Source organism: Cyrtonyx montezumae, unplaced genomic scaffold (genome assembly GCF_038088225.1).
Source record: "Cyrtonyx montezumae isolate F1298 unplaced genomic scaffold, pur_monq_1.0 scaffold_3, whole genome shotgun sequence".
NCBI classification, from domain to species: Eukaryota; Metazoa; Chordata; class Aves; order Galliformes; family Odontophoridae; genus Cyrtonyx; species Cyrtonyx montezumae.
Genome location: NW_027072034.1, coordinates 117,572,403 through 117,594,998, shown reverse-complemented (window position 1 = coordinate 117,594,998; position 22,596 = coordinate 117,572,403). Strand labels below are relative to the sequence as shown.

At 38.9% G+C, this 22,596-nt stretch overlaps 1 protein-coding gene across 2 annotated transcripts; it reads right to left on the bottom strand.

Moving 5' to 3' along the window:
- Positions 1-5,386: 5,386 nt before the first annotated feature.
- Positions 5,387-12,190, bottom strand: LOC136051752 (early endosome antigen 1-like). Of its 2 annotated transcripts, XR_010622492.1 has the most exons (6): positions 11,327-11,368; positions 9,487-9,675; positions 8,963-9,197; positions 6,938-7,058; positions 6,532-6,630; positions 5,387-5,461 (listed from the first exon to the last, which is right to left on the bottom strand). XR_010622492.1 is itself a non-coding variant. In XM_065741328.1 (4 exons), the coding sequence occupies exons 1-4, from the start codon at positions 12,138-12,140 to the stop codon at positions 9,174-9,176; spliced, it is 474 nt and encodes a 157-aa protein (XP_065597400.1). In that variant the 5' UTR covers positions 12,141-12,190; the 3' UTR covers positions 9,125-9,173. The 2 variants fall into 2 exon arrangements, 1 of the variants encoding a protein (XP_065597400.1); XM_065741328.1 differs by lacking the exons at positions 5,387-5,461; positions 6,532-6,630; positions 6,938-7,058; positions 11,327-11,368 and adding exons at positions 11,436-11,567; positions 12,012-12,190 and having other exon boundaries at positions 9,125-9,197.
- Positions 12,191-22,596: the final 10,406 nt, after the last annotated feature.

Genomic DNA, 22,596 nt, shown 5'->3' with positions numbered 1-22,596 from the left:
CATTCACTATAACTTTTACATGATGTAACAGTGAGCAAACCCTATTAAGCTTACCTAACATTTGAATCGTATGCTGAGAGGTAGTTCAAATGAAATCTTATGTAATGGTATCATATGGTGGGATTTTCTGACTTCTTTTTTTGTTGTTATTTTTTATTCTTTTCTTACAAAAGTGATAAATCCTATACAAGCAGCATTTTGGACACATAAATATAAAAAGTTCTGGTATTTGCTAACTCAGCAAGACATACTCCTAAACACTCCACTTGTGCCAGGAAGATTCAGAGTGATTACAACAGAGTACTTTGCCATAAACCCAATAGCAGGAGCTGGGGCCTGCCAGTGCAGCCCTGTCAACATTTAATAACGAGAGCTCTGCTCTCAGCCCTCTTTACCCAAAAAAGGCAGGAAACAGATTTTTTGTAATATATTTTTTTAGTTTAGGTCACAGGGAGAGGTGAAATTGGAAAACTACCAGGCTTCTGCTTTCATAGTAACACTGATCCAAAAGTGTCAGTGGGGCTTCAGAAATCTCCGGTTGAACTGATAACTCCTGTATCTCCTGCACAGCGAGGGCACAGTAGGTGGCAGGCTACAGACAAAAGGCAGAGTTTGCGATACTAACTAGTACCTCTTTTCCTCATTATTGTGATTGTAGGAAGCATCTAATGCTCCCTGTAAAGATGCAAAGTTCTTAGTTCAGCGCCCCTTTGAAAATTTAAAAGTGAAACTGAGTTTCTGTGGAGGGACTTTACTATCCAGTTATTGCTGGTTTTGAAGAGTAGACCATTTAGTGCTTCTGGAGAGAGGCTGTGGTTTGACAGTGATTTCAGACTTATCCTAGAAGTGACAGTGGAGTCAATACTTCATAAATAAAGAACTGAACAACTGGCAAAAACCCTGAAAATATATAAAATTCACATACTTTCATTTTATAATCTTAAAATGAAGCTCTAACAAAGACAATGTGTGCGTGACTACATGAATTTTCTTGTTACATGTGCTCTCAGATGATCTTGCTTTTAGTACACATTAATTACAAGTGCATTTCTCCTTACATAGCAAGGGGCCAAATGTAATAACAGTGAAAAGTCCAGCTGAAGATAAACTTTCTGTCCATTGCTTACAGCTAGCACAAGCAATGCCAACAATGCCATTCCACCGACTCCAGATTATATTCAGTTAGACAGCAAAAAGTGCATAGTGCAAATGACAGTGTTATTTCCTAGTCCCACAAGAATATGAGTGGAAGGGTGGTACCCTGGAGGAGTAATTTATCAGTTTTATCATACTTAAACTACTGTGTCATTCTTCCATGCAGGATTTATGCCCTGTTTGAACTTCAGCTCCAGCAGTTTTCTGTCTGACACTGAATACTGGTCATAAATTTTTAAGTTTTGCACAAAACATTTGTTACAACGTTCCATTTAACTGGCATTTAACAACCTAGAATAATACTTGAGTTTTCCAGGTCCCCTCTTCAGGAACATCATTTTTTTTTTTTACCTCTAGTATGCAAGATTCAATTATTCTTGCTAATGTAATACAAACACCAGGGATACTTTGTGCTCCCAAATATCCCCTTCCTCCACTACGAAAGCTCTCTAGTGAGGATTCACAAATAACCCTGATGGCTCCAAAACCAACAAAAATATTCATTGCACTTGTATGAGCCTAGTGCTCCACACTCCACAGCAACCTGGTTACTTGACACCTTCCAAAAACAGAGGAAAGAAACTGCACTTTAAGCTAAAGCATTGCTGGAAGCAGCAGCAGCAATTTCTCTTTGGCTCCTCATCTGGAGACAGCAAGTTTTCCTACTGTGACTCAGTTTTATTGTCTTTGTTAAATCGTTGTAGAAAGGGGAAGGTCACTGGAGGGAAGGAATACATGGGGAGAAGAAACAACAGAGAAGCACATCCAGCTGAGATCAAAAGCCTGCCACTGAGCCGTGCAATGCAACCTGTCTCCACAGGGACTGCAGTGTAGAAATATGAAATATGTACTGCTGACTTGAGGCTGGAATAAAAATAGTAGGATTTGGTATTTTGGAGGCAACAACCCAAGGGATCACAACCACTTGATTAGGAAGATATGCAGTGTCTCCAAAAAGTTAAAAGAACCTCTCCCCATCCTTAACAATGCCATCCTTTACACTTTTCCAATTGCCTCAATAGATCATCTCAGCCCAAGCAGTAGCTGGTGTTTCACATCCTGCTCCCCACCAAAGATTCTGTATGTTCTCTCTGAAGACACTTCATCCACAGTTTCAGGAAAAAATCCCACAGTTAATTGTCACATTCCTGATGCTATAGTAATGGCTGGTAACCAAAGGCAGCTTGAGGATCCCACATACCTACTTCTGCAAGCGTACGTTTTACTATTTTTTCCCTCCACATCTTGCTCTATAATGGCCTCTCCTCAGTGAATCAGAGCAATGTGGTTCTTGTTAAAGGCTAAAACAAATCACTCCATGTCTTCTGGTTCCCAAGTTCTAGTTTCTTCTGCCATTTTTTTCTGTTTTTTTATTCTGAAAAATCAGTGCATTCAATTATTTTGTCCAGAGTCCTTTAACTCTGTGTGGTGAAACCTACCAGTCTTTTTACTAGGCTTTTCCTATTATCTCTATTTTAAAGCAGTGCAACAACAGTAATACAAAAAAAAAAAAAAAAAAAAAGCATATTCCTACTGAAAACATGTTCATCAAAGTAACTATCTGTGAGCAAATTTACAAATACTGAGCTTTTTAACTTCCAGTTTTCCTTATTATAATAATAATCCTCATAGGTCATTTTTCCAAGCTTCAGCACAGGTTCCAACCTGAAAGCCAGGCTGACAGCATTTTATGGTTCATCAACTCGTCAGTGATTACAGATCTGCACTAAGAATCATAAGCAAAAGTGCAGGAGCATAAGATTTAGCAACGAAGTCACTAATTTACTCCAATGAAAAGCTGTAGAACTTCGCTGTAGACTAAATCCTCAAGCATGAAAGCTTCTACCCCAGCACTGTTCCTCTTGATTTTAACAATTCTTTTTTTTTCTGCAAATATGTATTTGAAAAACATTTTTGTCCCCTCAAAAAGTCAACTCAGATGCACTGGTCATGAAAAAGCAACCTTCAGAAACAGAGCAGGTTTCACCCTGAAGACGGGGAGCTCTGCAACAAGAGTTACCCTGCGGCCAACTAAACACACTGCTTCAGCAGCCAGCTGAGCTAGTGACTTTGCTCATCTTTACACATAAGCATCACAAATGGTCTAATCAAGAACAACTCCGCCAGAACTTCTACTATGTTCCTCTTACAGTACAGCCATCTCCTCAGGTTTTAAACATTCCCATTCAAAACTAAAACATCTGAACACAAGAGAGTCTTTTAACCAATTCCCTAGCTCCCCTGGGAGATTTCCATCTTCATCTACCACGTACATTTTTTTCCTTTATGCAGCTGTGGGAGGCTTCCCTCTTCATTCTTAAAATCCCTACTGCTCAGTGTGGTTGTCCTTTGCTCTGAAAGCAGCACCAGGCTCCATGTTTCACAACCAGACCTAGGCTGGAGAAAGACTCCAATATCTTTACCTTTGACAGATTTCTAAAGTCACTTGTCAGGCAAAGAAAGGCTTGAAAGCAAACCTTCTGGATACCCTTGGTTAATTAATAAATAAAAGAAATGCCCAGAGGCAGAGTTCTGCACTTACTTTCTATTCAAATCATTCATATTCTGAGCATCTCCAACAACAAGGAGATACAGCAACTCCAGAAGATTTTTTCATATGGTGTTATTACAGCAACCATTTCTTTCAAGCAAGCAACTCTCAAGTTCAAACTGAAAAGTTGGTAATTCAGTTATCATGTTTTTATTCTATAGTTAGGAGAACCAGTTAAACAATTCAGCTTTTCAATTGAAATTTCAAACAATTTCACTTTTGGGAAATAACAATTTAATTTTAAGAAAACTTTTTGGGGAAGATTGCTTGAGCACGCAAATTTAGAATGACGCAGTTAGAATATGAAAGGCAGATCACTACTGGGAAAGATGGATTAAAAAATCTTTTTATTTTAGAGTCAATACTGGACATTTTACGCAAGAGTCTTCTCTTCATTCCTATATAGAGCTGTCAGTAGAGAAAAGTAAACAAACCTGCCTAAAGATGGCTAACTCTCCGGTCACTGTAACAGAATTTGTTTCTTTACCTTGGAAGTCAAGGAGCAAAGGAACTGAGGACATATTCCTTATCTCTGAGCAGCCAGCACAGCTTTTTAAGACGGGGAATGGTTTGGGTTGTAAGGAATTTATCAGAGTATTTAAGACAAAGTTGCCCTAGTATCAGAATAGGTAACCTTAGCTCAGAAGAAATAAAAGTAACAGTTTTGAGGCCAAACACCAGATTCTCATTTCAAAGAGCTGTTCAAAGTCAGGTCAGATGGGACTTTAAGCAACCTGATATAGTGTCCATTGCAGGGAGGTTGGAGTAGTTGATCTTTAAAGGCCCCTTTCAACCCAAGCAAGTCAATGAATCTATGACCTAAAAATGTATATACAGACCTGCTTATCTAGAGCTGTTTGGCTTACAGCTAAGCCAGCTCCAGGAGATTCAAAACACCATTCTAAGCAGACTAAATCATAGAACTAGCATACAGCTTAAGAACCCTCAGCAACTGATGAAACAGTGGGAGAGTGAAGTTTGTCACAAGTACCAAGCGCTCTGCTTCTTCCACCAAAAGCTGAAGGAAGAGACAGGAGAAAAGTTAACTGCAGCACCCTCTGAAGAGAGTTGAGTCCAGCCATTTAAACCTCATTTTGGAGTTCAAACTTTAAAGAGAAAAGTCCAAAAACCAGAGAAGAGAGAAAGAAAACAAAACCACAAGAGGTTATAAAAACATCAGATACGCAATCAAATGCAGCAATGAGTTATGCTATTGCAGCAACTTTTGATACACAACATCCTCACAAATTTTTGCATCTTCCTTTTCCACGGAAGGAAACAAGAATAGACTGCAATATCACATAAATGCATTTTCTCTCAGAAAAAAATAAATAAATAAAGATAAAAAAATACATTGTTAATCCTCTGTTTAAACTTTATTTACAAATAATTGGATATTCTAATCTAGACACAGAAGCTCATTCCAGGGTAGACGGCAATAAGCTTAGTTGATCTGAGCCCATATCTCACAAAAAATACAATAGTTTTACTTCGTATCAATAAACATTTTAAATATACTAAATTTTGTCAAGTGTTACAATCATTGTCCAAACTGAGTAGTAGTCTGAGTGCTGCATGAAGTGCATCAACAGAAATACTAAATTTTAGTGTAACATTTCTTTGTTGCTCACACCGGTTATCCTTGCAAGTCATTAAAGCAAGTATCACAGACCCGACAGGCTTCTTAGAAGGAGTTAAGGCATTCTTTGCTGAGCACTCAGCACAAAAAATACTTCCACACTGTCTACAGTGATGCTGTGAAAGAGAAAAAAAAATAATTGTGAGAATTAATTAAAGAGCTATGGGCATAGGTCATTAATGGAGATCATTATCATGCCAACTCAACTCTCTCATGTCTCTGAAGTTTGAATTTTTAAATAGTAGTTACATAGCACCCTGAACTCGTATGTAATAGCGTAGGACAAATCCTTCCTAAAGGATATAGGAGTAAAATCATTAGAAGTGCTGCTTCACTGAATGCTGCCTATGCCATTTTCAGAACTGAACTGGTTGTAACTACTTCTTATTAATTTCTCTTAACTTTTTTTGGTTGCATAAAACATGTTCCTCCTACCTGCTTTCACATGAGGAAGTACTTGAATACAACAATCTTGAATAAAACAATCCAGCAGCCTTTGTTCAAAGACTACCCAAAGGACGTGACAACAAATAACATAGGACAGGGAGAACTACCTAAAAAGAAATCTGGAAGCACTACAAAATGAACCTCATGAATACACCTTCCCGACTTCATTTCCAAGTAACTTTATGGAGGGACAGTAATGACAATCTCTGGATGGAGGGCAGACCCCACCAACGAAGGGGTGCTAACATCTTACCTGACTATGGATGTTTTACAGACCTAAAGCATAGCCAGTTATTTCTTCTGTTCTGTGTCTAGCTAGTGCTTACGAAGATTCAATCACAAATCAGACCACGTTGATGTCTCATATTTTCACGTATTTCCAGTTTCAACAAATTCACCTTAATTTTTCACTTGTACATACAGTCCAGACTGGTTATAAGAAAGTTTACTGTAACTACTCTCATAACAGTATAATTTTGCTTATTTGAGGACTGAAATCTTTAATGCTATTTATAAATTGTTGTTGTTAAAATAGTAGAAGAAGCATGAATACAGTCATCCCCACAAACATTACTTTTAGTATTTAAGGAACCATAAGCAGTACATGTATTCTGAGACGTCTCAAATACCACAGCACTTTTAAAGCCATTTTCCAAAGTGTATTGCATGTAAAATAGTTTGAAAGCAACAGAAAAAAAAGAAAAAGAAAATCCCCACAGAAACACAGGAAAACACCTACCCTTCTCACTGTCACTGAAAAGCCTTTTCCACAGGCCATACAATTCTATACCTCGTTGTCTTCTGCCCATTTCCTGTTGAGAGCTTGGGTGTGTTCGATCTATTTAAATTTACACAAATAATACAAATCAAAATGCATATCTAACTTGTACTAATTTGCTCAATTCCATTGCACATACTATGCAGCAAAAACACCAGTTCTGCCATAACACTGAGAGCTTGTATTTTCTCAGAAAGAAAATTTTGAGCAAAGTTAACCCACAGAAAGAAATATTGTCTTTGTGCACCACTGGAACACCTTAGTCACTGTGGAAAAGTAACCCACCATGAATGTGATACAAACTTTGTTTCTCACTAGCCCCACAGACAGAATCAACAGGTTTAATTGCTTCAAATCAAATTAATACCTGTAATGACTAGTTTTCTCGGCCTAGCTCCTGCATTGCAGCAGTAGTGTTGTCCAGCTTTTTCTTCATTTCTACAAGTTTGGATTGAAGCTTTTCAATTTCTCCCTCACTTTTTATACACCTAAGGATAAAAATTGTATAGTCAGTTCAAAACATATAAGACTATGTACTCTGCCTCCTGTAAAGCAGGCTGTCATGATGGAGATGGGCCCAGAGGAGGGCCACAGAAATGATCAGAGGGCTGGAATACTTCTCCTGTGAGGAAAAATTGAGGGAACTGGGCTTGTTGAGCTTGGAGAAGAGAAGGCTCCAGGAAGATTTAATAGGGGCCTTCCAATACTTGAAGGGAACATATCGACAGTCTTATTGACTGTTTACAGGGGTCAATAGTGACAGAACAAGGGGAAATGGTTTTAAACTAAAACAGGGAGATTTAGGTTGGATGTTAGGAGGAAGTTTTTCACTCAGAGGGTGGTAATGCACTGAAACAGGTTGCCCAGAGAAATTGTGGATGCCCCACCCCTGGAAGCATTCAAGGCATGGATGTGGCTCTGGGCAGCCTGGTCTAGTGGTTGGTGAACCTGCCCATGGCAGGGGGGTTGAAACTACATGATCTTTGAGGTCCTTTTTCAACCCAGGCCATTCTACGATTCTATGAGAAGAATAGTTAGCTTCATAAAATCCAGCTGAAAATATCTTGCTGTGAAAAGTTCTTGGATGCCTTGGCTGGAAAAATATTATGTTATAATGATCAATTTAAAATTACCCGGCACTGCTCCCAGTTATCTGGGGCTTATTAATACCTGGGTCTATTACAAACAACAGGGACAGTACTGAATGCAGTCCATTAATCAGTATCCTCCAATAAGTATCACCATGCTACAGGATGCTCTCACAAAGCATCTGTAGCAGATCAGCTCAGATAACAGAGGAGAAAAGTAACCTTATATTTTAGTAAGGCCACTTCCCTAAAGCTGAAATGCAGCTAACTGTTGAAAGCTAGATTTTAAAATGTGTCTTTCTACTAAGGTGTAAAAGGGTTACTGGATGAGTTCAGCATACAGTGAACTGTCAAAGAAAAATAATCTCATTTGAACTGATCCCATTCTTTCCCCAAAGCCTACTACCCAAAAACCAATCAACAAGCTTGACAGGAGAGAGAAAAGTTTTCCATTCTGCCTTCACTAAACATCTTCGGAAATAGATGGAGAAAGTTTCCTGTCTTGCAGATGCTGTAAACCCTTTTTATCTCTGCTTTCAGATAACTCCTGCTGCCTTGCAGTCCTCCCACTGTCTGAAGGAAAGCAACTCTGCTCGCATAATTCTTAACAAATACACTATAGACATTAAAAAACTGGAGAAAGGAAGATTTTAGGTTTTGGGGAGGAAGACAATGTCTTATGTTAATCCTAGAAAGTCTGCCTAAGCCAATTATATTCAGTCTTCCAACATGAGCAGCAGATCTATCTAGAAATCTATAACCAAATTCTATGTTAAAGGAGGTACTAAGGAGCAGGATCTAGCTTTCAAGATTAGTAGTGCATTTGTTCTGATTCATTCAAGACAGAGGAGACTCAGAGTGATGGAGAAAGAGAGGTTTCTTAGTTAAGAGAGGCTCCTTCTGCCTGCCCCTGTGAGGGTCATGCAACAGATGAGATGAGGAGCTACAACCTATACACCTCGCAGTTCAGAGGCGTCCAGTAGATTTAGAAGGTTCTTGGGGATTGGCACAAATCTGTAAGCACAGGCACAAATATGGTGTTCTGGTGACATAAGGGTCTGATAAGCCTGCCTGATTTCCTGCAACACAGTCACCCAGTCAAAACAAAGTTATTTTTCACAACACTTGCTGTGCTTTGGCAGGGACAGTAGAAGGTTTCAATCTTGAAAACCACAGCCAACAGCCCAGGTACTAGCTGCAAACATGGATTTAAATGCGGAATCCCAAGTCAACTGAAAGAAACCTTGCTGCAAGGCTAACCATTCCCTAATTTACACATCCACACCATCATGACCCCTCCTTACCTCTCCAGCAATGCTCTTCTCTCATCCTGATTATTCTGCACTGTTGCTTCCAAGACAGCAATGTCCCCACGTAAGTCTTCTGTTTCTCCAGTTCACTAACTCATCTCTGACTGCTTTGCCACTCTTTCTTCATGGTAGCCAGATTTTCACTCAGAGCTGTGACCTGCATGGTGAGCTTGGTCTCCTTCTCCTCATGCTTCCAGTTTTCACCTTATTTCTCTTTCACCTCTGAGTGCTGAATAAGCCACATAAAAACATAAAAAATGATCTTCCAAGTATTCTTTCAATATTCCTTACATTTAATTAAGGCAAAGAATCTTTACTATACTGGAATCATTACTTTTATCCAATGAAACTTATTAAAAAAGATTGTCTCCTACTGAATTTTCCCACAGTATTAAACACCTCAAAGATTTCTGATCTTGTCATGTAAAAATTAACATTATAACTCTCTGCTTCCTCTCTGCTCCAAAAGAATCTAAAGGCATGTTCGCAAAACAGTCTTATAGTCTCTACACACTAACGAGTTTGGCTTCAATTTCAGCACATTCTTTCTTCAGTTCCTCTTCTCTCTTTTTCAACTGATCTTTGACAGCTTGTTGGGTTTTATTCTCCTGTTCCAGAGTTGAATTCATATTATCCATCTTGCCCTGAAGCTCTAATTTCTGTTGAATCAGTAGTAGTTGTTTTGCATCCTTGAGATTTGCCACCTCCTGTTAGGATCAAGAACCCAAAGTTAGAGTGGCAACATTGGAAGCATTGACTTAAATTCAAAAGCACTGACTGTTTTCCAGTAAGAGCACAGTGGTATTTTTTCATTTTATCACTGGAAGAATGGATGGTTTTACAGTACAAAGTGCCAGTGATTTTCATGGTCAAAGATTTTAAACCCATACATATATTAACAATGCTCAATTATTTTAAATGAATATAATGTATTGTTTTTTCTACTAAGACAGCCCAAGCTGTGTTGGATTATTTTCTAAAATTCATTGAAAAGAAATGCTCATTGTCATTTTCTAGTCAGTTGTAAAATTTAGTTCACATTGTTCTTTGGTTGCACTAATCAGCTTCAAAAACTAAGAACGACAAAGTAAAAATCCAACATTGATGGAAAAAAAATAGTTTGACTTTATCTCAAATGTTTAAGTTTATATACTAAGTTTTAAACAAGTATAATGATACATTCGGTTCTAAACATTACTTTGTTTCTCTGTATCAAAAAATAAATAAATCTTGAAGTAGAATACATAGTTGAATTTATAGGAATCCTTTTCCTTAAAATGACACAGCCAAGCACTAGGTACTAATAGATTAATAGAGGTTGCCAGCCTCATTATGGAAATAAATCAAAATTTCCATTGCAAGTTAATAGCAAATCAAAGATAGCAAGAGAATATAACCTGAGAACAAGTCAATGTCCTATAAAAAGTGCATCTATACACTCCCTGGCAAGGGTAATGAACTATAAGAAACAATTTCTGCTTTAGTCTGACTCTTAGTATCAAGCAAAAAACCTGGAGCTGCCACTGGTGTACACGGATTGTATATATTATTCTAAGTTTTCTCTTTTAACAGATTTCATGAAGCGATGATAATTATAATAAGCAGTCTCCAAAACCAAGAAATTGCTGGGCATAGACTGCTTGACAGTAACAAATTACTGATTTCTATCTAAACTAAATTAATCCACTTTTAAACACTGGAGAACAAAAGAACATCTGAAATTTAACTTAAAATACTGTGTTACTTCCTTTATGTGTGGGCAGAGTCCCTGTACTTGTGCAGCAATTTAAATGTCGTGTGTTTAACAGATGTAAATATAATTACTTACAGTATCACGTGGAAAGTACACCAATAGCCTTTTAGGAAACTAAAAAAATGAAATACATAGAATGTAGCAAGAAGTCATTTGCTTTACTCAAGACTAAAATTATTTATTTGATGTCTCCAGGTTTTACCCTTTGAACAGCTCATTTGATTGTCATGATTTCAGAAAAGAGTTAGTCTTTTATGAGGCTTCTGACATTGTTTTTTCTCCAAAAAAAATTTTAAAACCACGTCACATGAAGGGAGCTGGAAGCACTACCACACATACTTGAGAAGAACTAGATGTGCCTAGAATATCTGGAAAAAATAAATATTCATGATGCTCTGGAACATCTTTTCTTTTCTGCACTTCAGCATAGTCAAGTAAGGGTGTCCACAATGAATCTGCAGTACACTGGAAAAGGATCCTCGAAACTAACACAAGTTTTGTGTCCACCTGACCAAGAACAGTGGGCATCGGTGCTCCTGGATTATCACTAATCAAGTCAGCATTGCTCAGGAACCTCAATGAAATCCATGCTTTGGTTCCCTTACCTGTAATCTTACCATCTCTGTAAAGCCATTCCAGATTACATCTACTGAATAAGTACATATTTCTTATCAGATAACCAACCACATGGAGGCTCAGTTTGTCTCATTATACCTTCTCAGATTCTTGCTTGCAGATTCTAAGCATTTCGTTCAGCATAGCACTTTCTTTTTCAAGTCTATTTCTTATTTCCTGGAGCTCTGTTGTTTTACATTTTTCATTAGCCAAGTCTTTTTCTTTCAAAATCTTGAAGAGAAATTTAATAAAAGTATTAAAAAGGCACTAGAAAAGAAATTTCCAAATTCACTTTAAAAAGTCTAGCACTCAAACCAAATGATTGCAAAAGCTCCAAGTAGGAAAACAATTGAGACATAACTGTATCTCCATCCACAATTAGTAGTGCAAACAATTAGCAGTGTATTTATAGTTTTAGATTTAAAACTAATAATGTTTTTCTACATGTCTAGCCACTTAGATCAAATTAACAGCCTATTTTAGAGCAAACCCACTTCAACTGTTAGCAGTCTTTGCACCAGAGATTCAGTAAAATAGCTGTTGCTGTGCTGTACAATAGTGCTCTGCCCCCAAAATAACCCTTGTTTAGAAATCCAGCAGGAATTAATGGAGGGGAGAGGGCAGGGGGAGCCTTCTACCGTCTGTGTGAAGACTTCAAAAGACAAAGACATTTACCCTCTCATTCTGAAGATCCTGTAACATTTTGGTCTTCTCGCTCAGCTGCTGTTCCTTCTTTGATGCATCCTTTTCCAGTGCAGACTTTGCTTTCTTCAGTTCCTGAATCTGATGATTATTGCTGGCCATACGATTTCTGCTGGAAACTACTTCTTGAGCAAGAGCCAGTTTTTCTTCTGTGGACTAATTACAAAGACAGCTCTGCAAATTATCTGGCAAGTACAAGACCTTCAGATACTTGACACTCATCATTTTCCACTGGGAAAAATTGCCACCTACCATGCAATGGTTCACTCCAAAGGTTGACAAAGTATAGCTACAGGAACTTGTAGGTCACAAGTTTACCCCTAGTAAAAAGAGACTACCCAGAAACATTTCCATCAGCAGTACAACCACACATACTTCAGTTTGCACCCTTCCACAGACAAAACACAAAAACATACAGAAGTACAAGGAAGGAAAGGTGACTGATGGAAGGAAAACGAGTTTGACTTTGTTTACACAAACCAAGTTTGCTCTCAGGCTAAATCAACCGCACTGTAACTCTATATAGCTGTTATTTAAGCAGCACCAAAGCCATGGTGTGAACCTTTCAGAAGACATTCGGTATTCTTTTTTTCCTGTGTCTTAAGGAAACTATCACTAGCACAGTCAAGAAATCTTTTTAAAACCCTGAAGTGTAATGTACAACCTAAAAAAAATGCTAATATCAGGACAAAACATGTAATTGCATCAGCTACATCAGCATTTCAAACACAAAGTTTAAGCTTCCATTCAAAATCTATTATAGATTGTAATTCCATTGGCTTATTTCTTATTCAGCACTCCCTGTTACACAGAAAACTACTTTCTGAAATATCTGATGTGAAGATACATTGTGAGGTGGAAAGATCTATTATTAGTGAGCCATTTATTACCACTAGAGAACCCCTAAGGATTTAAATACTACTTTTGCTGATACTCTTCTTACTTAAATCCTAATTAGATCTCTTGTACATATTATTCCTTTTAAAAATCACTGAACTTAAACAACTTTGACTTAATTATACATCTGCTTTAGCAGCTCCCATCTTCATTTAAATACAAATTGATTTCTGATCTTTCCTAACCCTTATTTGTAGTAAATATCTGAAGCATTTTGCTAGAAAAATCAGTCTTGGTGATGGAAGACTGCCAGCATTCAGCCTACTCTGCATAGTATTATACATAAAGGTTTGTGTAACTCTGTTATTTGTTATGTAAGGGAGTCTGAATTTTGAGCACACTTGAGCATACTAAAGCTCCCATACAGCAAGTGACTTTTAGTTGTGCTTTGATAAACGGTGACTCTAGGGATCTTAACTGGGAAGCCATTTAATATAACTTCACTAGCAAATCCATCTTCTATTTATCGGTGCCTTTCTTTCTGCTTTGCTCAAAAATCCCTCACAGCACCCTCTGGAAACAAGTGGAAATCTGGCACATAGCTAACTGTTCCAGTTATCCTTGCTCCTGACTGAGCCTCTATCAAGACTGTAGTTCATCCTGATTCCTTTGGACTGCCAAGGAACTCACATCTTTAATATAAAATCACCTCTCACAACATCCGATGCTATTATCTTCATTATTCAGTTTTGGCATTGCTTCCAGAAAACAATAGGTGTGCTCCCAACAAGATAACCTAAGTCATGAGATCATTTTTTAGTATGACAGTGAAAACAAAATGCAAGGAAAACATACAGAACAAAAGAAGGCAATCTTTACTTATTATTGTAAATAAAAACATATGTTAGTTTGGCTGGTATAACTAAGAAGTCATCTCAGCCTGATCTTGTACAACTTAGACTGCTGCATTGCAAGAACTAGCTGGGTCGCATGACCTGGATTCATTGCAGACAAAGGAGCTGCATATATGAGCCAGTTTAGTCTGTGTGCCCCCTCCTCTCTCCCCATCCAAAGAAGAGGCATGCAATTGCTCACAGCTCGTAACCTAATGTTGCTTCATGTCTTCAGCAGTGGGATTAGACTGACTGTAGGCCTCAGGTTTGGCAGTATATATACCCTCCCAGAACATCCACTGAAGATACACAGACAGCGATGCCAATGTTGGACGCAAAGAAACATTCTTTTGAGAACACAAAGAAAACCAGGATCGACTACAAAAAGCACTAACGTCAAGACTGAGGAAGATTTGGCAGAGTCCAGGAGAGCAGGACATATACAAAGTATGTTTGCACTAACTCAAAACGAAGGAAGAAGTACTAGTTCTGCATTTTCATTCTCTTGTAAATAGTCTTTTCCAGAAAAAAAAATAGAATCCCATTTTTATACATATATATATAAATATATACATAAATATATGTGTAAAGTATAAATTGTAATATATACAAAACTATATTTTTACAAGTACTCAAATCATGCCCAATTTCTTTGTTCAGATATAAACACGTTTATCCACTGCTATCAAATATGCCTTTTTTTAATTAAACTAAATTTGCAGCCCACAGCATCCACATTATAACTTATGCTCTCACTTTAGGATTTCCTACATTTCTCACTTTTCCTCTGTGAGTAACAGCTCTAAAGTTTGCATCTGGCTAAAACTACATAAACTATTTTTTGTTAGTCAACCAGAAACTGCAGTTTTAAAGGGATGTTTAATTCCTCACCCTGTGCTGACAGCACTCCAGCTAGGACAGCTGTACGAGAGCTGTGCTCTCCTGCAGTGCTGCATCCCCAGCTGCAAAACTTCTCATGAGCGTTCCCTACCTCCTGCCGCAGGGCAGCCTGACAGCTCTCAGCCACCAGCCTGCAGTGACATGCCAGCCACCAGCCAGCAGATGGTGCTCTGTGTACAGCAGCTCCTGCTATCCCCTCCCAGGAACCTGTCTCACGCCAGCCTGTGCTCTTTGCAGCCTTTTATGAGCTATCCTCACACCCAAGAATTCTGGCCTGAATAACAGCATGGTGTTACACAAATTCAGAATATTTAAGTTTTGCCTTCTAGTTTTTTTTTTAAACTAAAGCAAACCTAGCATTGCTAGCATCTTCCAGAACAACCTAGCCATGCCTTGGGGAGGCAACATTAGACTTCAAACCATGCTGACTATACACAGCTGTGCAGGGAGCTCCTAACTCTACCAAAAATCCCCTACAAGTCACATCATATACAAGTTCAAAAGCTGCAGCTACAGCCTACTAATAACACCAACTCCATTCTGAACTCCAGGCCTTGTACCAGCCTTCTTTCCAAACTAACTTCTTACCAATTCTTAGCTCTGGTTCAGATGACCTACCTAAACTATGCAAATCCTCTAAGGCTAAACGATGAGGAACCAAACCAAGAATTTCTGTCATATGGTTCTTCTGACTTGACTGATATTTATATACTCAGCTCTGAAAAATAAACTTCCTGAACACTTTTTCCTTTGCTGTCTTTTAAGACAAGTTATCACTAGTACTTTCATTTAACATTGCAATGAGACTGCACAGCCACAATTAATCATACATTTCCCTCATCCTTTTCCCTCTTCTAAATTTTATACAAAAAAAAAAAAAAAAAGCAGTGCCGAGAGGACCACACTAGCACTAATAATTATGCATAAATACATAAATAAGCAAGCAAACAGCCTCCAAAGCAATACATCACCTCAGTGCTGGGGACACCAACCTTCCTGAGGCTCTCTAGGCTACACAGATATTTACATGATACATCAAGTTACCTGACTGCTCATATTAACAACCTTACTTTCCTGTTGCTAGTCACCTTATTTATATACTACAAGCATCACCAGTCATCTGTTCCTGTCACCTTATTTTACCTTTTTGCACAGGTGTTCCCTCTCTCACCACCATCTCAATCCAGGTGTAAAAGCACGTGCGACATCTACTGTCCTACTTTGTATTTGCCAGAACTAGAGGTCATCAAGCTGGCTTAAAAAAAATTTATTCAGAACTATTTTTGCAATAATCAGTATTTAAATTAAATTATACCAAAAAGACTCATTGAGCACATTTGACGCGGGTGTCAGCGGTTTGCAGGCCAGTTTGACCCAGTACCGTGACAATTGAGGCAGCGGACCCACGGGCCCACACCCCGGGGAAGGGGAAGGGGGAAAGGGAAAAAGGAGAAGGGAGATGGGCCTAGGAACAAAACAGCGGCAACGATCTGAGGAGGAAAGTTAATTTACTAAATAAGATATCGGAAAGCAAAATAATGTAATACAATATAATTGGAAATGAGGCTAATGAATCAAATAAAATGAGAAAGAGAGAGTGTCCGATAAACCGAAGGCCTTACGCTGACGCTGAAGGTGGACGGCTGCAACAAACACCCACTGCTGAGCTCAATCCCAAAGGGAAGAGAGACAGTCCATGACCGCAGACAGTTTTATCTTTCCCTCTGGGTGGAAACACGTTAAAATGCAAAGCATCACACACTCCTCTGGGGAATGTAGTTCTTCCTCTCTTTCGAGACAGGTACACCCAGAACTATTGATGATCCACGGAGCTGGAGCATTGACTTTTTAACTCCCAATACACCACATTATGTTATGATGTGGAATATCAATAATATAACAAAAAATTATAAAACGATGATGGACCCATAGGAAACAACAACTTAGATGGACAGTGCTCCCACAGGGATTCACAGAATCCCCTAACTTGTTTGGACAAGCCCTTGAGCAAGTACTAAAAACTTAGGAACTAAATCCACAGGTAACCTTAGTGCAATACGTAGACTTGCTATTAGCTGGAACAGATGACGAGATGATTAGACAGGAGAGCATTTTAAACTACTAAATTTCTTGAGTTTAAAGAGGTTGAAAGTTTCAAAGGCAAAATTACAATTTACAGAAGAGGAAGTGAAGTATTTAGGACATTGGTTAAGCAAGGGAAATAAGAAATTAGACCCAGAACAGGTAAATGGATTTTATCTTTAAAAGCCCCAAAAAGCAAGAGGCAGGTGAGGCAGATTTTAGGGCTACGAGGATACTGTCGACAATGGATTGAGAATTACAGTAACAAGGTAAAGTTATTATACTAGAAACTAGTAAAAGATGGATTAGTAAGATGGAGCCAGGAGGATGAGCAAAAACTAGAAGATTTAAAGGTAGATCTTGTTAATGCACCAGTGTTAAGCTTACCTGATATAAAAAGACCATTTTACCTTTTTGTAGATACAGACAAAGGGACCACTTTTGGAGTACTGACTCGGGAATGGGCCAGGAAAAAGAAGCCAGTAATATACTTTTCAAAACTTCTGAAACCCCTGTATACAAGCAATAGTTGCTGTAGCTCTGTTAGTAGAAGAAGCAGGAAAGATTACTTTTGGGGGTGAATTAAAAGTTTATACTCCATATAACATAAGAGGAGTACTACAACAAAAAGCAGATGAGTGGATTACAGATGCTAGACAATTAAAATATGAAGGAATCCTAATACATTCTCCTAAATTAGAAATAAAAACTACAAGTTTACAAAACCCTGCTCAATTCTTATATGGGGAACTGGATGATGATTTAACCTATGATTGTATCCAATATATAGAGTATCAGGCTAAAATACAAGAAGACTTAGAAGAGGATGAGTTACTAGAGGGGGAAAAATTATTTGCAGATGGCTCCTCCCGGGTGGTAGAAGGGGAATGAAAATCAGGCTATGCTGTAATAAACGGGAAAACATTTGCAGTAATTGAATCGGGACCATTGGATAAACCGTGGTGAGCTCAGGCCTGTGAATTATATGCAGTCCTTAGAGCCTTACAAATATTAAAAGGAAAAATTGGGACCATCTATATGGATTCAAATATGCGTATGGGATAGTCCATACCTTTGGAAAAATATGGGAAGAAAGAGGACTGGTGAACTCACAAGGGAAAGGGTTGATCCATGAGTTGTTAGTAAGACAGACTCTTACGAGTGATAAGGGAGTCTAAGAAAATCGCAGTGGTACACGTAAAAGGCCACCAGAGGGGGATGTCAGATCAAATAAGAGGAAATAATTTAGCTGAGAAGAAGCGAGAAGGGCAGCCTTATTGATCCTAAAGGAAATACAGGCTGATAGTCCCCGAAAAGAAACAAGAGATGCTAGAAGTTTTACTGTACAAGAGAAAGAAAGGCTCCGGCAAATGGAAGTTGAGGAAAAGGAAGGAAAATGGTTACTACCTGATGGAAGAGAGACAATCCCTAAAGAAATAGCTTGGAGAATATTAGGAGATTTTCATAGGCAAACTCGGAGAGTTCAAGCCTTGGTGGACTGTGGAAGAGTGGTTTAGGGAAGGAGGTCATGTTGCTTATCTTTGGAGCACTGCAAACAAAACAGCACGTTCGGATCACTGGATTCGAGAAGTGGTGCATCATTGACTGGGCAATGATGAGCGAGTAAGTTTGCAGTGGAAGCAGAGGGCCCTGGTGTGTGTGGGAAAGGAGCAACTAATTGGACACTGCTTATCTCGCAAGGATAGAGCAAGAACCACTGCTTAGCAATTATTCTAAAAATAGCATGTGCTCAGGGGTATAAAAGTATGTGACCTGCGCAATAAAGTTGGCTCAGCTGCATAATCACATTGATGTCTCTCTGAATCCTTGCATCAGCATCTTAAGAAGATCGTTCTGATGCAGCCATGGTTCATCCTCCTGGGGTCACCGCAATATCTGGCGCCCAAACAGGGACCCTGAAGCCACTGCCAATCTTGGGACGTGAGGAAGGTGACCGGTGCTTCACAGATGGTTAGCACCACATTGTCCTAAATGATGTAAGTGTTGCGGTAGCTGGAAACAGGGTCACGACCTGCCCTCTATGCCACAATGAGTGGGAAGCTGCAGAGAAACTACTTCTAAGTATTTTCTCTAAGACAGGCGAGCAGGTATCTCCGAAAGGAGATCTTACTTCAATTCAACATAGGATTTTAATAGAGAATGCTTGAATAGTGCCCAACAGATATTAAAGTTCACGGATTCTTTCAATTGACACCTATATCAGGGACTTCAAGGCCCCTGACAGAAGAATGATCTTGGGAAGGAACAAAGGATTCTGATAGTTTTAAGGCAACTGATACTTATGACTCTAAGTATTTTTAGAGAGAGCTGACCTTGATAGTTTATTCTGTTTTGCAAGCAGGTGCTCCTCTGTATCACGCACTGGTCACGAGGATGCAGTGTACAGATGGAAAAACCTCTGCAGACCCTGAGAAGAGTGAAAGCTGGAGAGAATCTGTGATGGATGAGAGAGGAAAAGTGCACCTTGAAGCAGGGGACACCCTGCTGGCACTGCCTATCGCATCCACTGCCAGCTTGTTCCTTCTGTCTCTCCTCTCTGTTGACTTGCCATTTCTCAAGGGTCAGTAGCTAGTAATGCACTTGTTTAGGGAGTTTCTGCTTCGTGCTTACACTTATCTAAAATAGATGTCTGTGTGTGTGAGTGTATGTTGACTAAAACTCTAACCCTCTGTGTTGCTCTGAATGCGTAGTTTGCTTGCCTCTGCTCCTGAGACATCCTGTCTCTCAGATCCAAACGTACCCTGAAACAGCACCGCTCAAGCTTTAGCCACAATCACCAAGTTAGGATGTTAGCTTGCAAAGGAAAGCAGTACCACTAGTGATGCTCCAGGAGGCTTGCCCATTGATGTTGATTCTATCTGACAGGCAACTTTACAAAGTTGTGCCACTACTGATCTTCTATTATTAATTAAAGGTATGATTGCGGGGATTTTAAGGGCACGTGTTATGTGAATCTTAAGGAACATTTAAAAAATCACTATATCAGAGTATATAAAAATTGAATATTCTTAAGCCGTAAATGAAACATACCTTAGTTCTTCTGTTAATAAGTTTAATAGTATTTCTTCTCATCGTGATATGATTGCCTTGTATCATTTTTTACATTCAGCGTGTTAACTATTGAAGCCTTGACTCAGTTGAGATAACCTAAATGAACCATTCAGTGCTGTTACAAACTGTTACACAAAATGAAGTAAGTTGTAAATCAGGTGGTCAGGATGCTGTGTACAGGGCGTGCTTATGTTATTAATGCAATTTGTGTTATGATTTTGTAGTAAATTAATACTTGGCATTGTAAAACACTTACTGTCCAAACTATCTTCTGCTGTTTTGTTAGTGCAAAAAGAAAAAGGGGGAGATGTGGAAGAGTGGCTTAGGGAAGAAGGTCATGTGTGCTTATCTTTGGAGCACTGCGAACAAAACAGCACGTTTGGATCACTGGATTTGAGAAGTGGTGCACCGTTGACCGGGCAATGATGAGGGAGTAAGTTTGCAGTGGAAGCAGAGGGCCCTGGTATGTGTGGAAAAGGAGCAACTAATTGGACACTGCTTATCTCGCAAGGATAGAGCAAGAACCACTGCTTAGCAATTATTCTAAAAATAGCATGTGTTCAGGGGTATAAAAGTATGTGATCTGCGCAATAAAGTTGGCTCAGCTGCATAATCATATTGGTGTCTCTCTGAGTCCTTGCATCGGCATCTTAAGAAGATCGTTCTGACGCAGCTGTGGTTCATCCTCCTGGGGTCACTGCAACAGTGGACCAATTTGCAACTAAATATATGTGCATAGGCATTTATAGTATAGCCAAAAGAACTGCAGATAACTGTATGATTTGTAAAAAAGTAAATAAACAACAACTGAGGGAAAAAATACAAGGAGGAAGAGAATTGGCTATTAGACCATTTGCTAAAATACAAATAGACTTCACAGATCTTCCAAAGGTTGGAAGGTATTATTTATTGGTAATAGTAGACCATTTAACACATTTCATGTAAGCCTACCCCGCCGCTAGGGCGACAGCCCAGACAGCGGTTAAGACATTGTTAGAACATACTATCCCAAGATATGAGAACATTGAAGTCATAGATGTGGATAGAGGCCCTCATTTCATATCAAAGGCAGTGAAAGAAGCTTTAGCTCCTATGGGGACCAAATGGGAATATCACACCCCATGGCACCCACAGAGTTCTGGAAAAATAGAAAGGATGAATGGGGAAATTAAAAAACAGCTTACTAAATTAATGATTGAAACCAAGATGTCTTAATGGATTAAGTGTTTGCCCCCGGCACTACTTAATTTAAGAACACAGCCAAGAACAGATACTGGAATATCACCTTTGGAAATGTTGTATGGAATGCCATATGATTTAGAACTCCCATCAGAACACCCCAAGGTAGTAGAAAAACTACTATAGGAATATTGAATCAAAATTAATAGGATTAGAAATGAATTAAGAAAGAAAGGACTGGTGGTACAACAGCCCCCGCTAGATATAGCAATACACCAAATCAGTTCAGGAGACAAGGTGTTAATTAAAAAGTGGAAAGAGTCATCTTTGACTCCACGCTGGGAAGGACCATTTCTTGTTTTACTAACAACAGAAACATCTATCAGACAGCTGAGCGTGGGTGGACCCATGCGAGCCAAGTGAAAGGACCAATCAATGACACAAGATCCCAGTGGGAAGTATCCAAGACTTCGGACAATCTTAAAATCACTCTAAGGAAAAAGTAAAACTGTTTTTTCTTACAACAGATGGGATAACTTAGTTATTTTATTGTATATCCAATGATGAACACTGGTGAACTCACTCTTCCTATGAATACCCTTTAAGATATTTGGTAAAAACAACAATTGGGAGATAATTTTGGGAGCAATTAAGAGGTTAAAACCTAAAAGGAGGCAAAAGATAGAGATTGGGAAGACTCATCATGCAAGGGAAAAAGGTGGTTCCTCCTGAAGTATACGACTGCTGCTGAGAAGATCATACACCCCGCCACTCTAAACAAAAGAGTAGGCAAGGGAGGCAGAGGCGTACAAAGGTGGGGTTATAAGAATGACCTCTGGGGTGAAATCGCCTTGACCTTTGTCTCCTAATCTAGAAGGCCTCACGAAGCTATTCTAGAAGTGCTCACTGTATAAATTGGAAGAAACTAAGAAATAGCTAGGGATATTCATTCTGGAAAATGAGTGCACCAACAGTAGTTACAATATTGTTATGGGTAACAGTGGTGAGGACGGATGAAAACCCCCACCAGCTGTTTAATTGGACACTTCTAAGGGTTGATTCTCAAATTATTGCCACAAATGTTACAGTAGGGGCACCATTATTCAGTGTTACAGTTTGTCAATTGAAATATTCCAATTTGAGAGAAGACTGTATAAACAATAGGGGACGCCCACATAGGTACGCCATTTATTGGTATCCAACCCCAAGTCTGGGTAAGGGATACTGTAACAATCCTGGTGAACTGTACTGGGCAAAGTGGGGTTGTGAGACAGTAACTATTGGATACTGGAGGGTACAAAACCCCAATGAATTTGTAACTATGAATTGGGCACCAAAAAAGTGCGAACGTCCTGTTTACACTTCAGAGGGAATGGTGGTAAAGCCTGGGACTTGTGTGAGTCTATCAATTGAATTACAACAACCACAAGATCAGGAATGGATAACGGGAAAAATTTGGGGAGTAAGAGCATGGGAACATGGACATGATAGGGGAAGTATAATAAGATTTGTAAAGAAATAGTACAATCTTCACCTCAGTCTGTAGGGCCAAATAGGGTTATAAAAGGACCATTGGTTTCTCAAATGATTCCTAA

What these genes read in the sequence shown, in the direction of transcription:
- LOC136051752 (XM_065741328.1), bottom strand. Translation starts at nt 12,140, where the DNA reads ATGGCCAGCAATAATCATCAGATTCAGGAACTGAAGAAAGCAAAGTCT. An exon ending in AGGATCTTCAGAATGAGAGG is followed by an intron (nt 11,568 to 12,011) that starts GTAAATGTCTTT and finishes TTTCTCTTCAAG; the next exon opens with ATTTTGAAAGAAAAAGACTT. An exon ending in GCAAGCAAGAATCTGAGAAG is followed by an intron (nt 9,676 to 11,435) that starts GTATAATGAGAC and finishes TGATCCTAACAG; the next exon opens with GAGGTGGCAAATCTCAAGGA.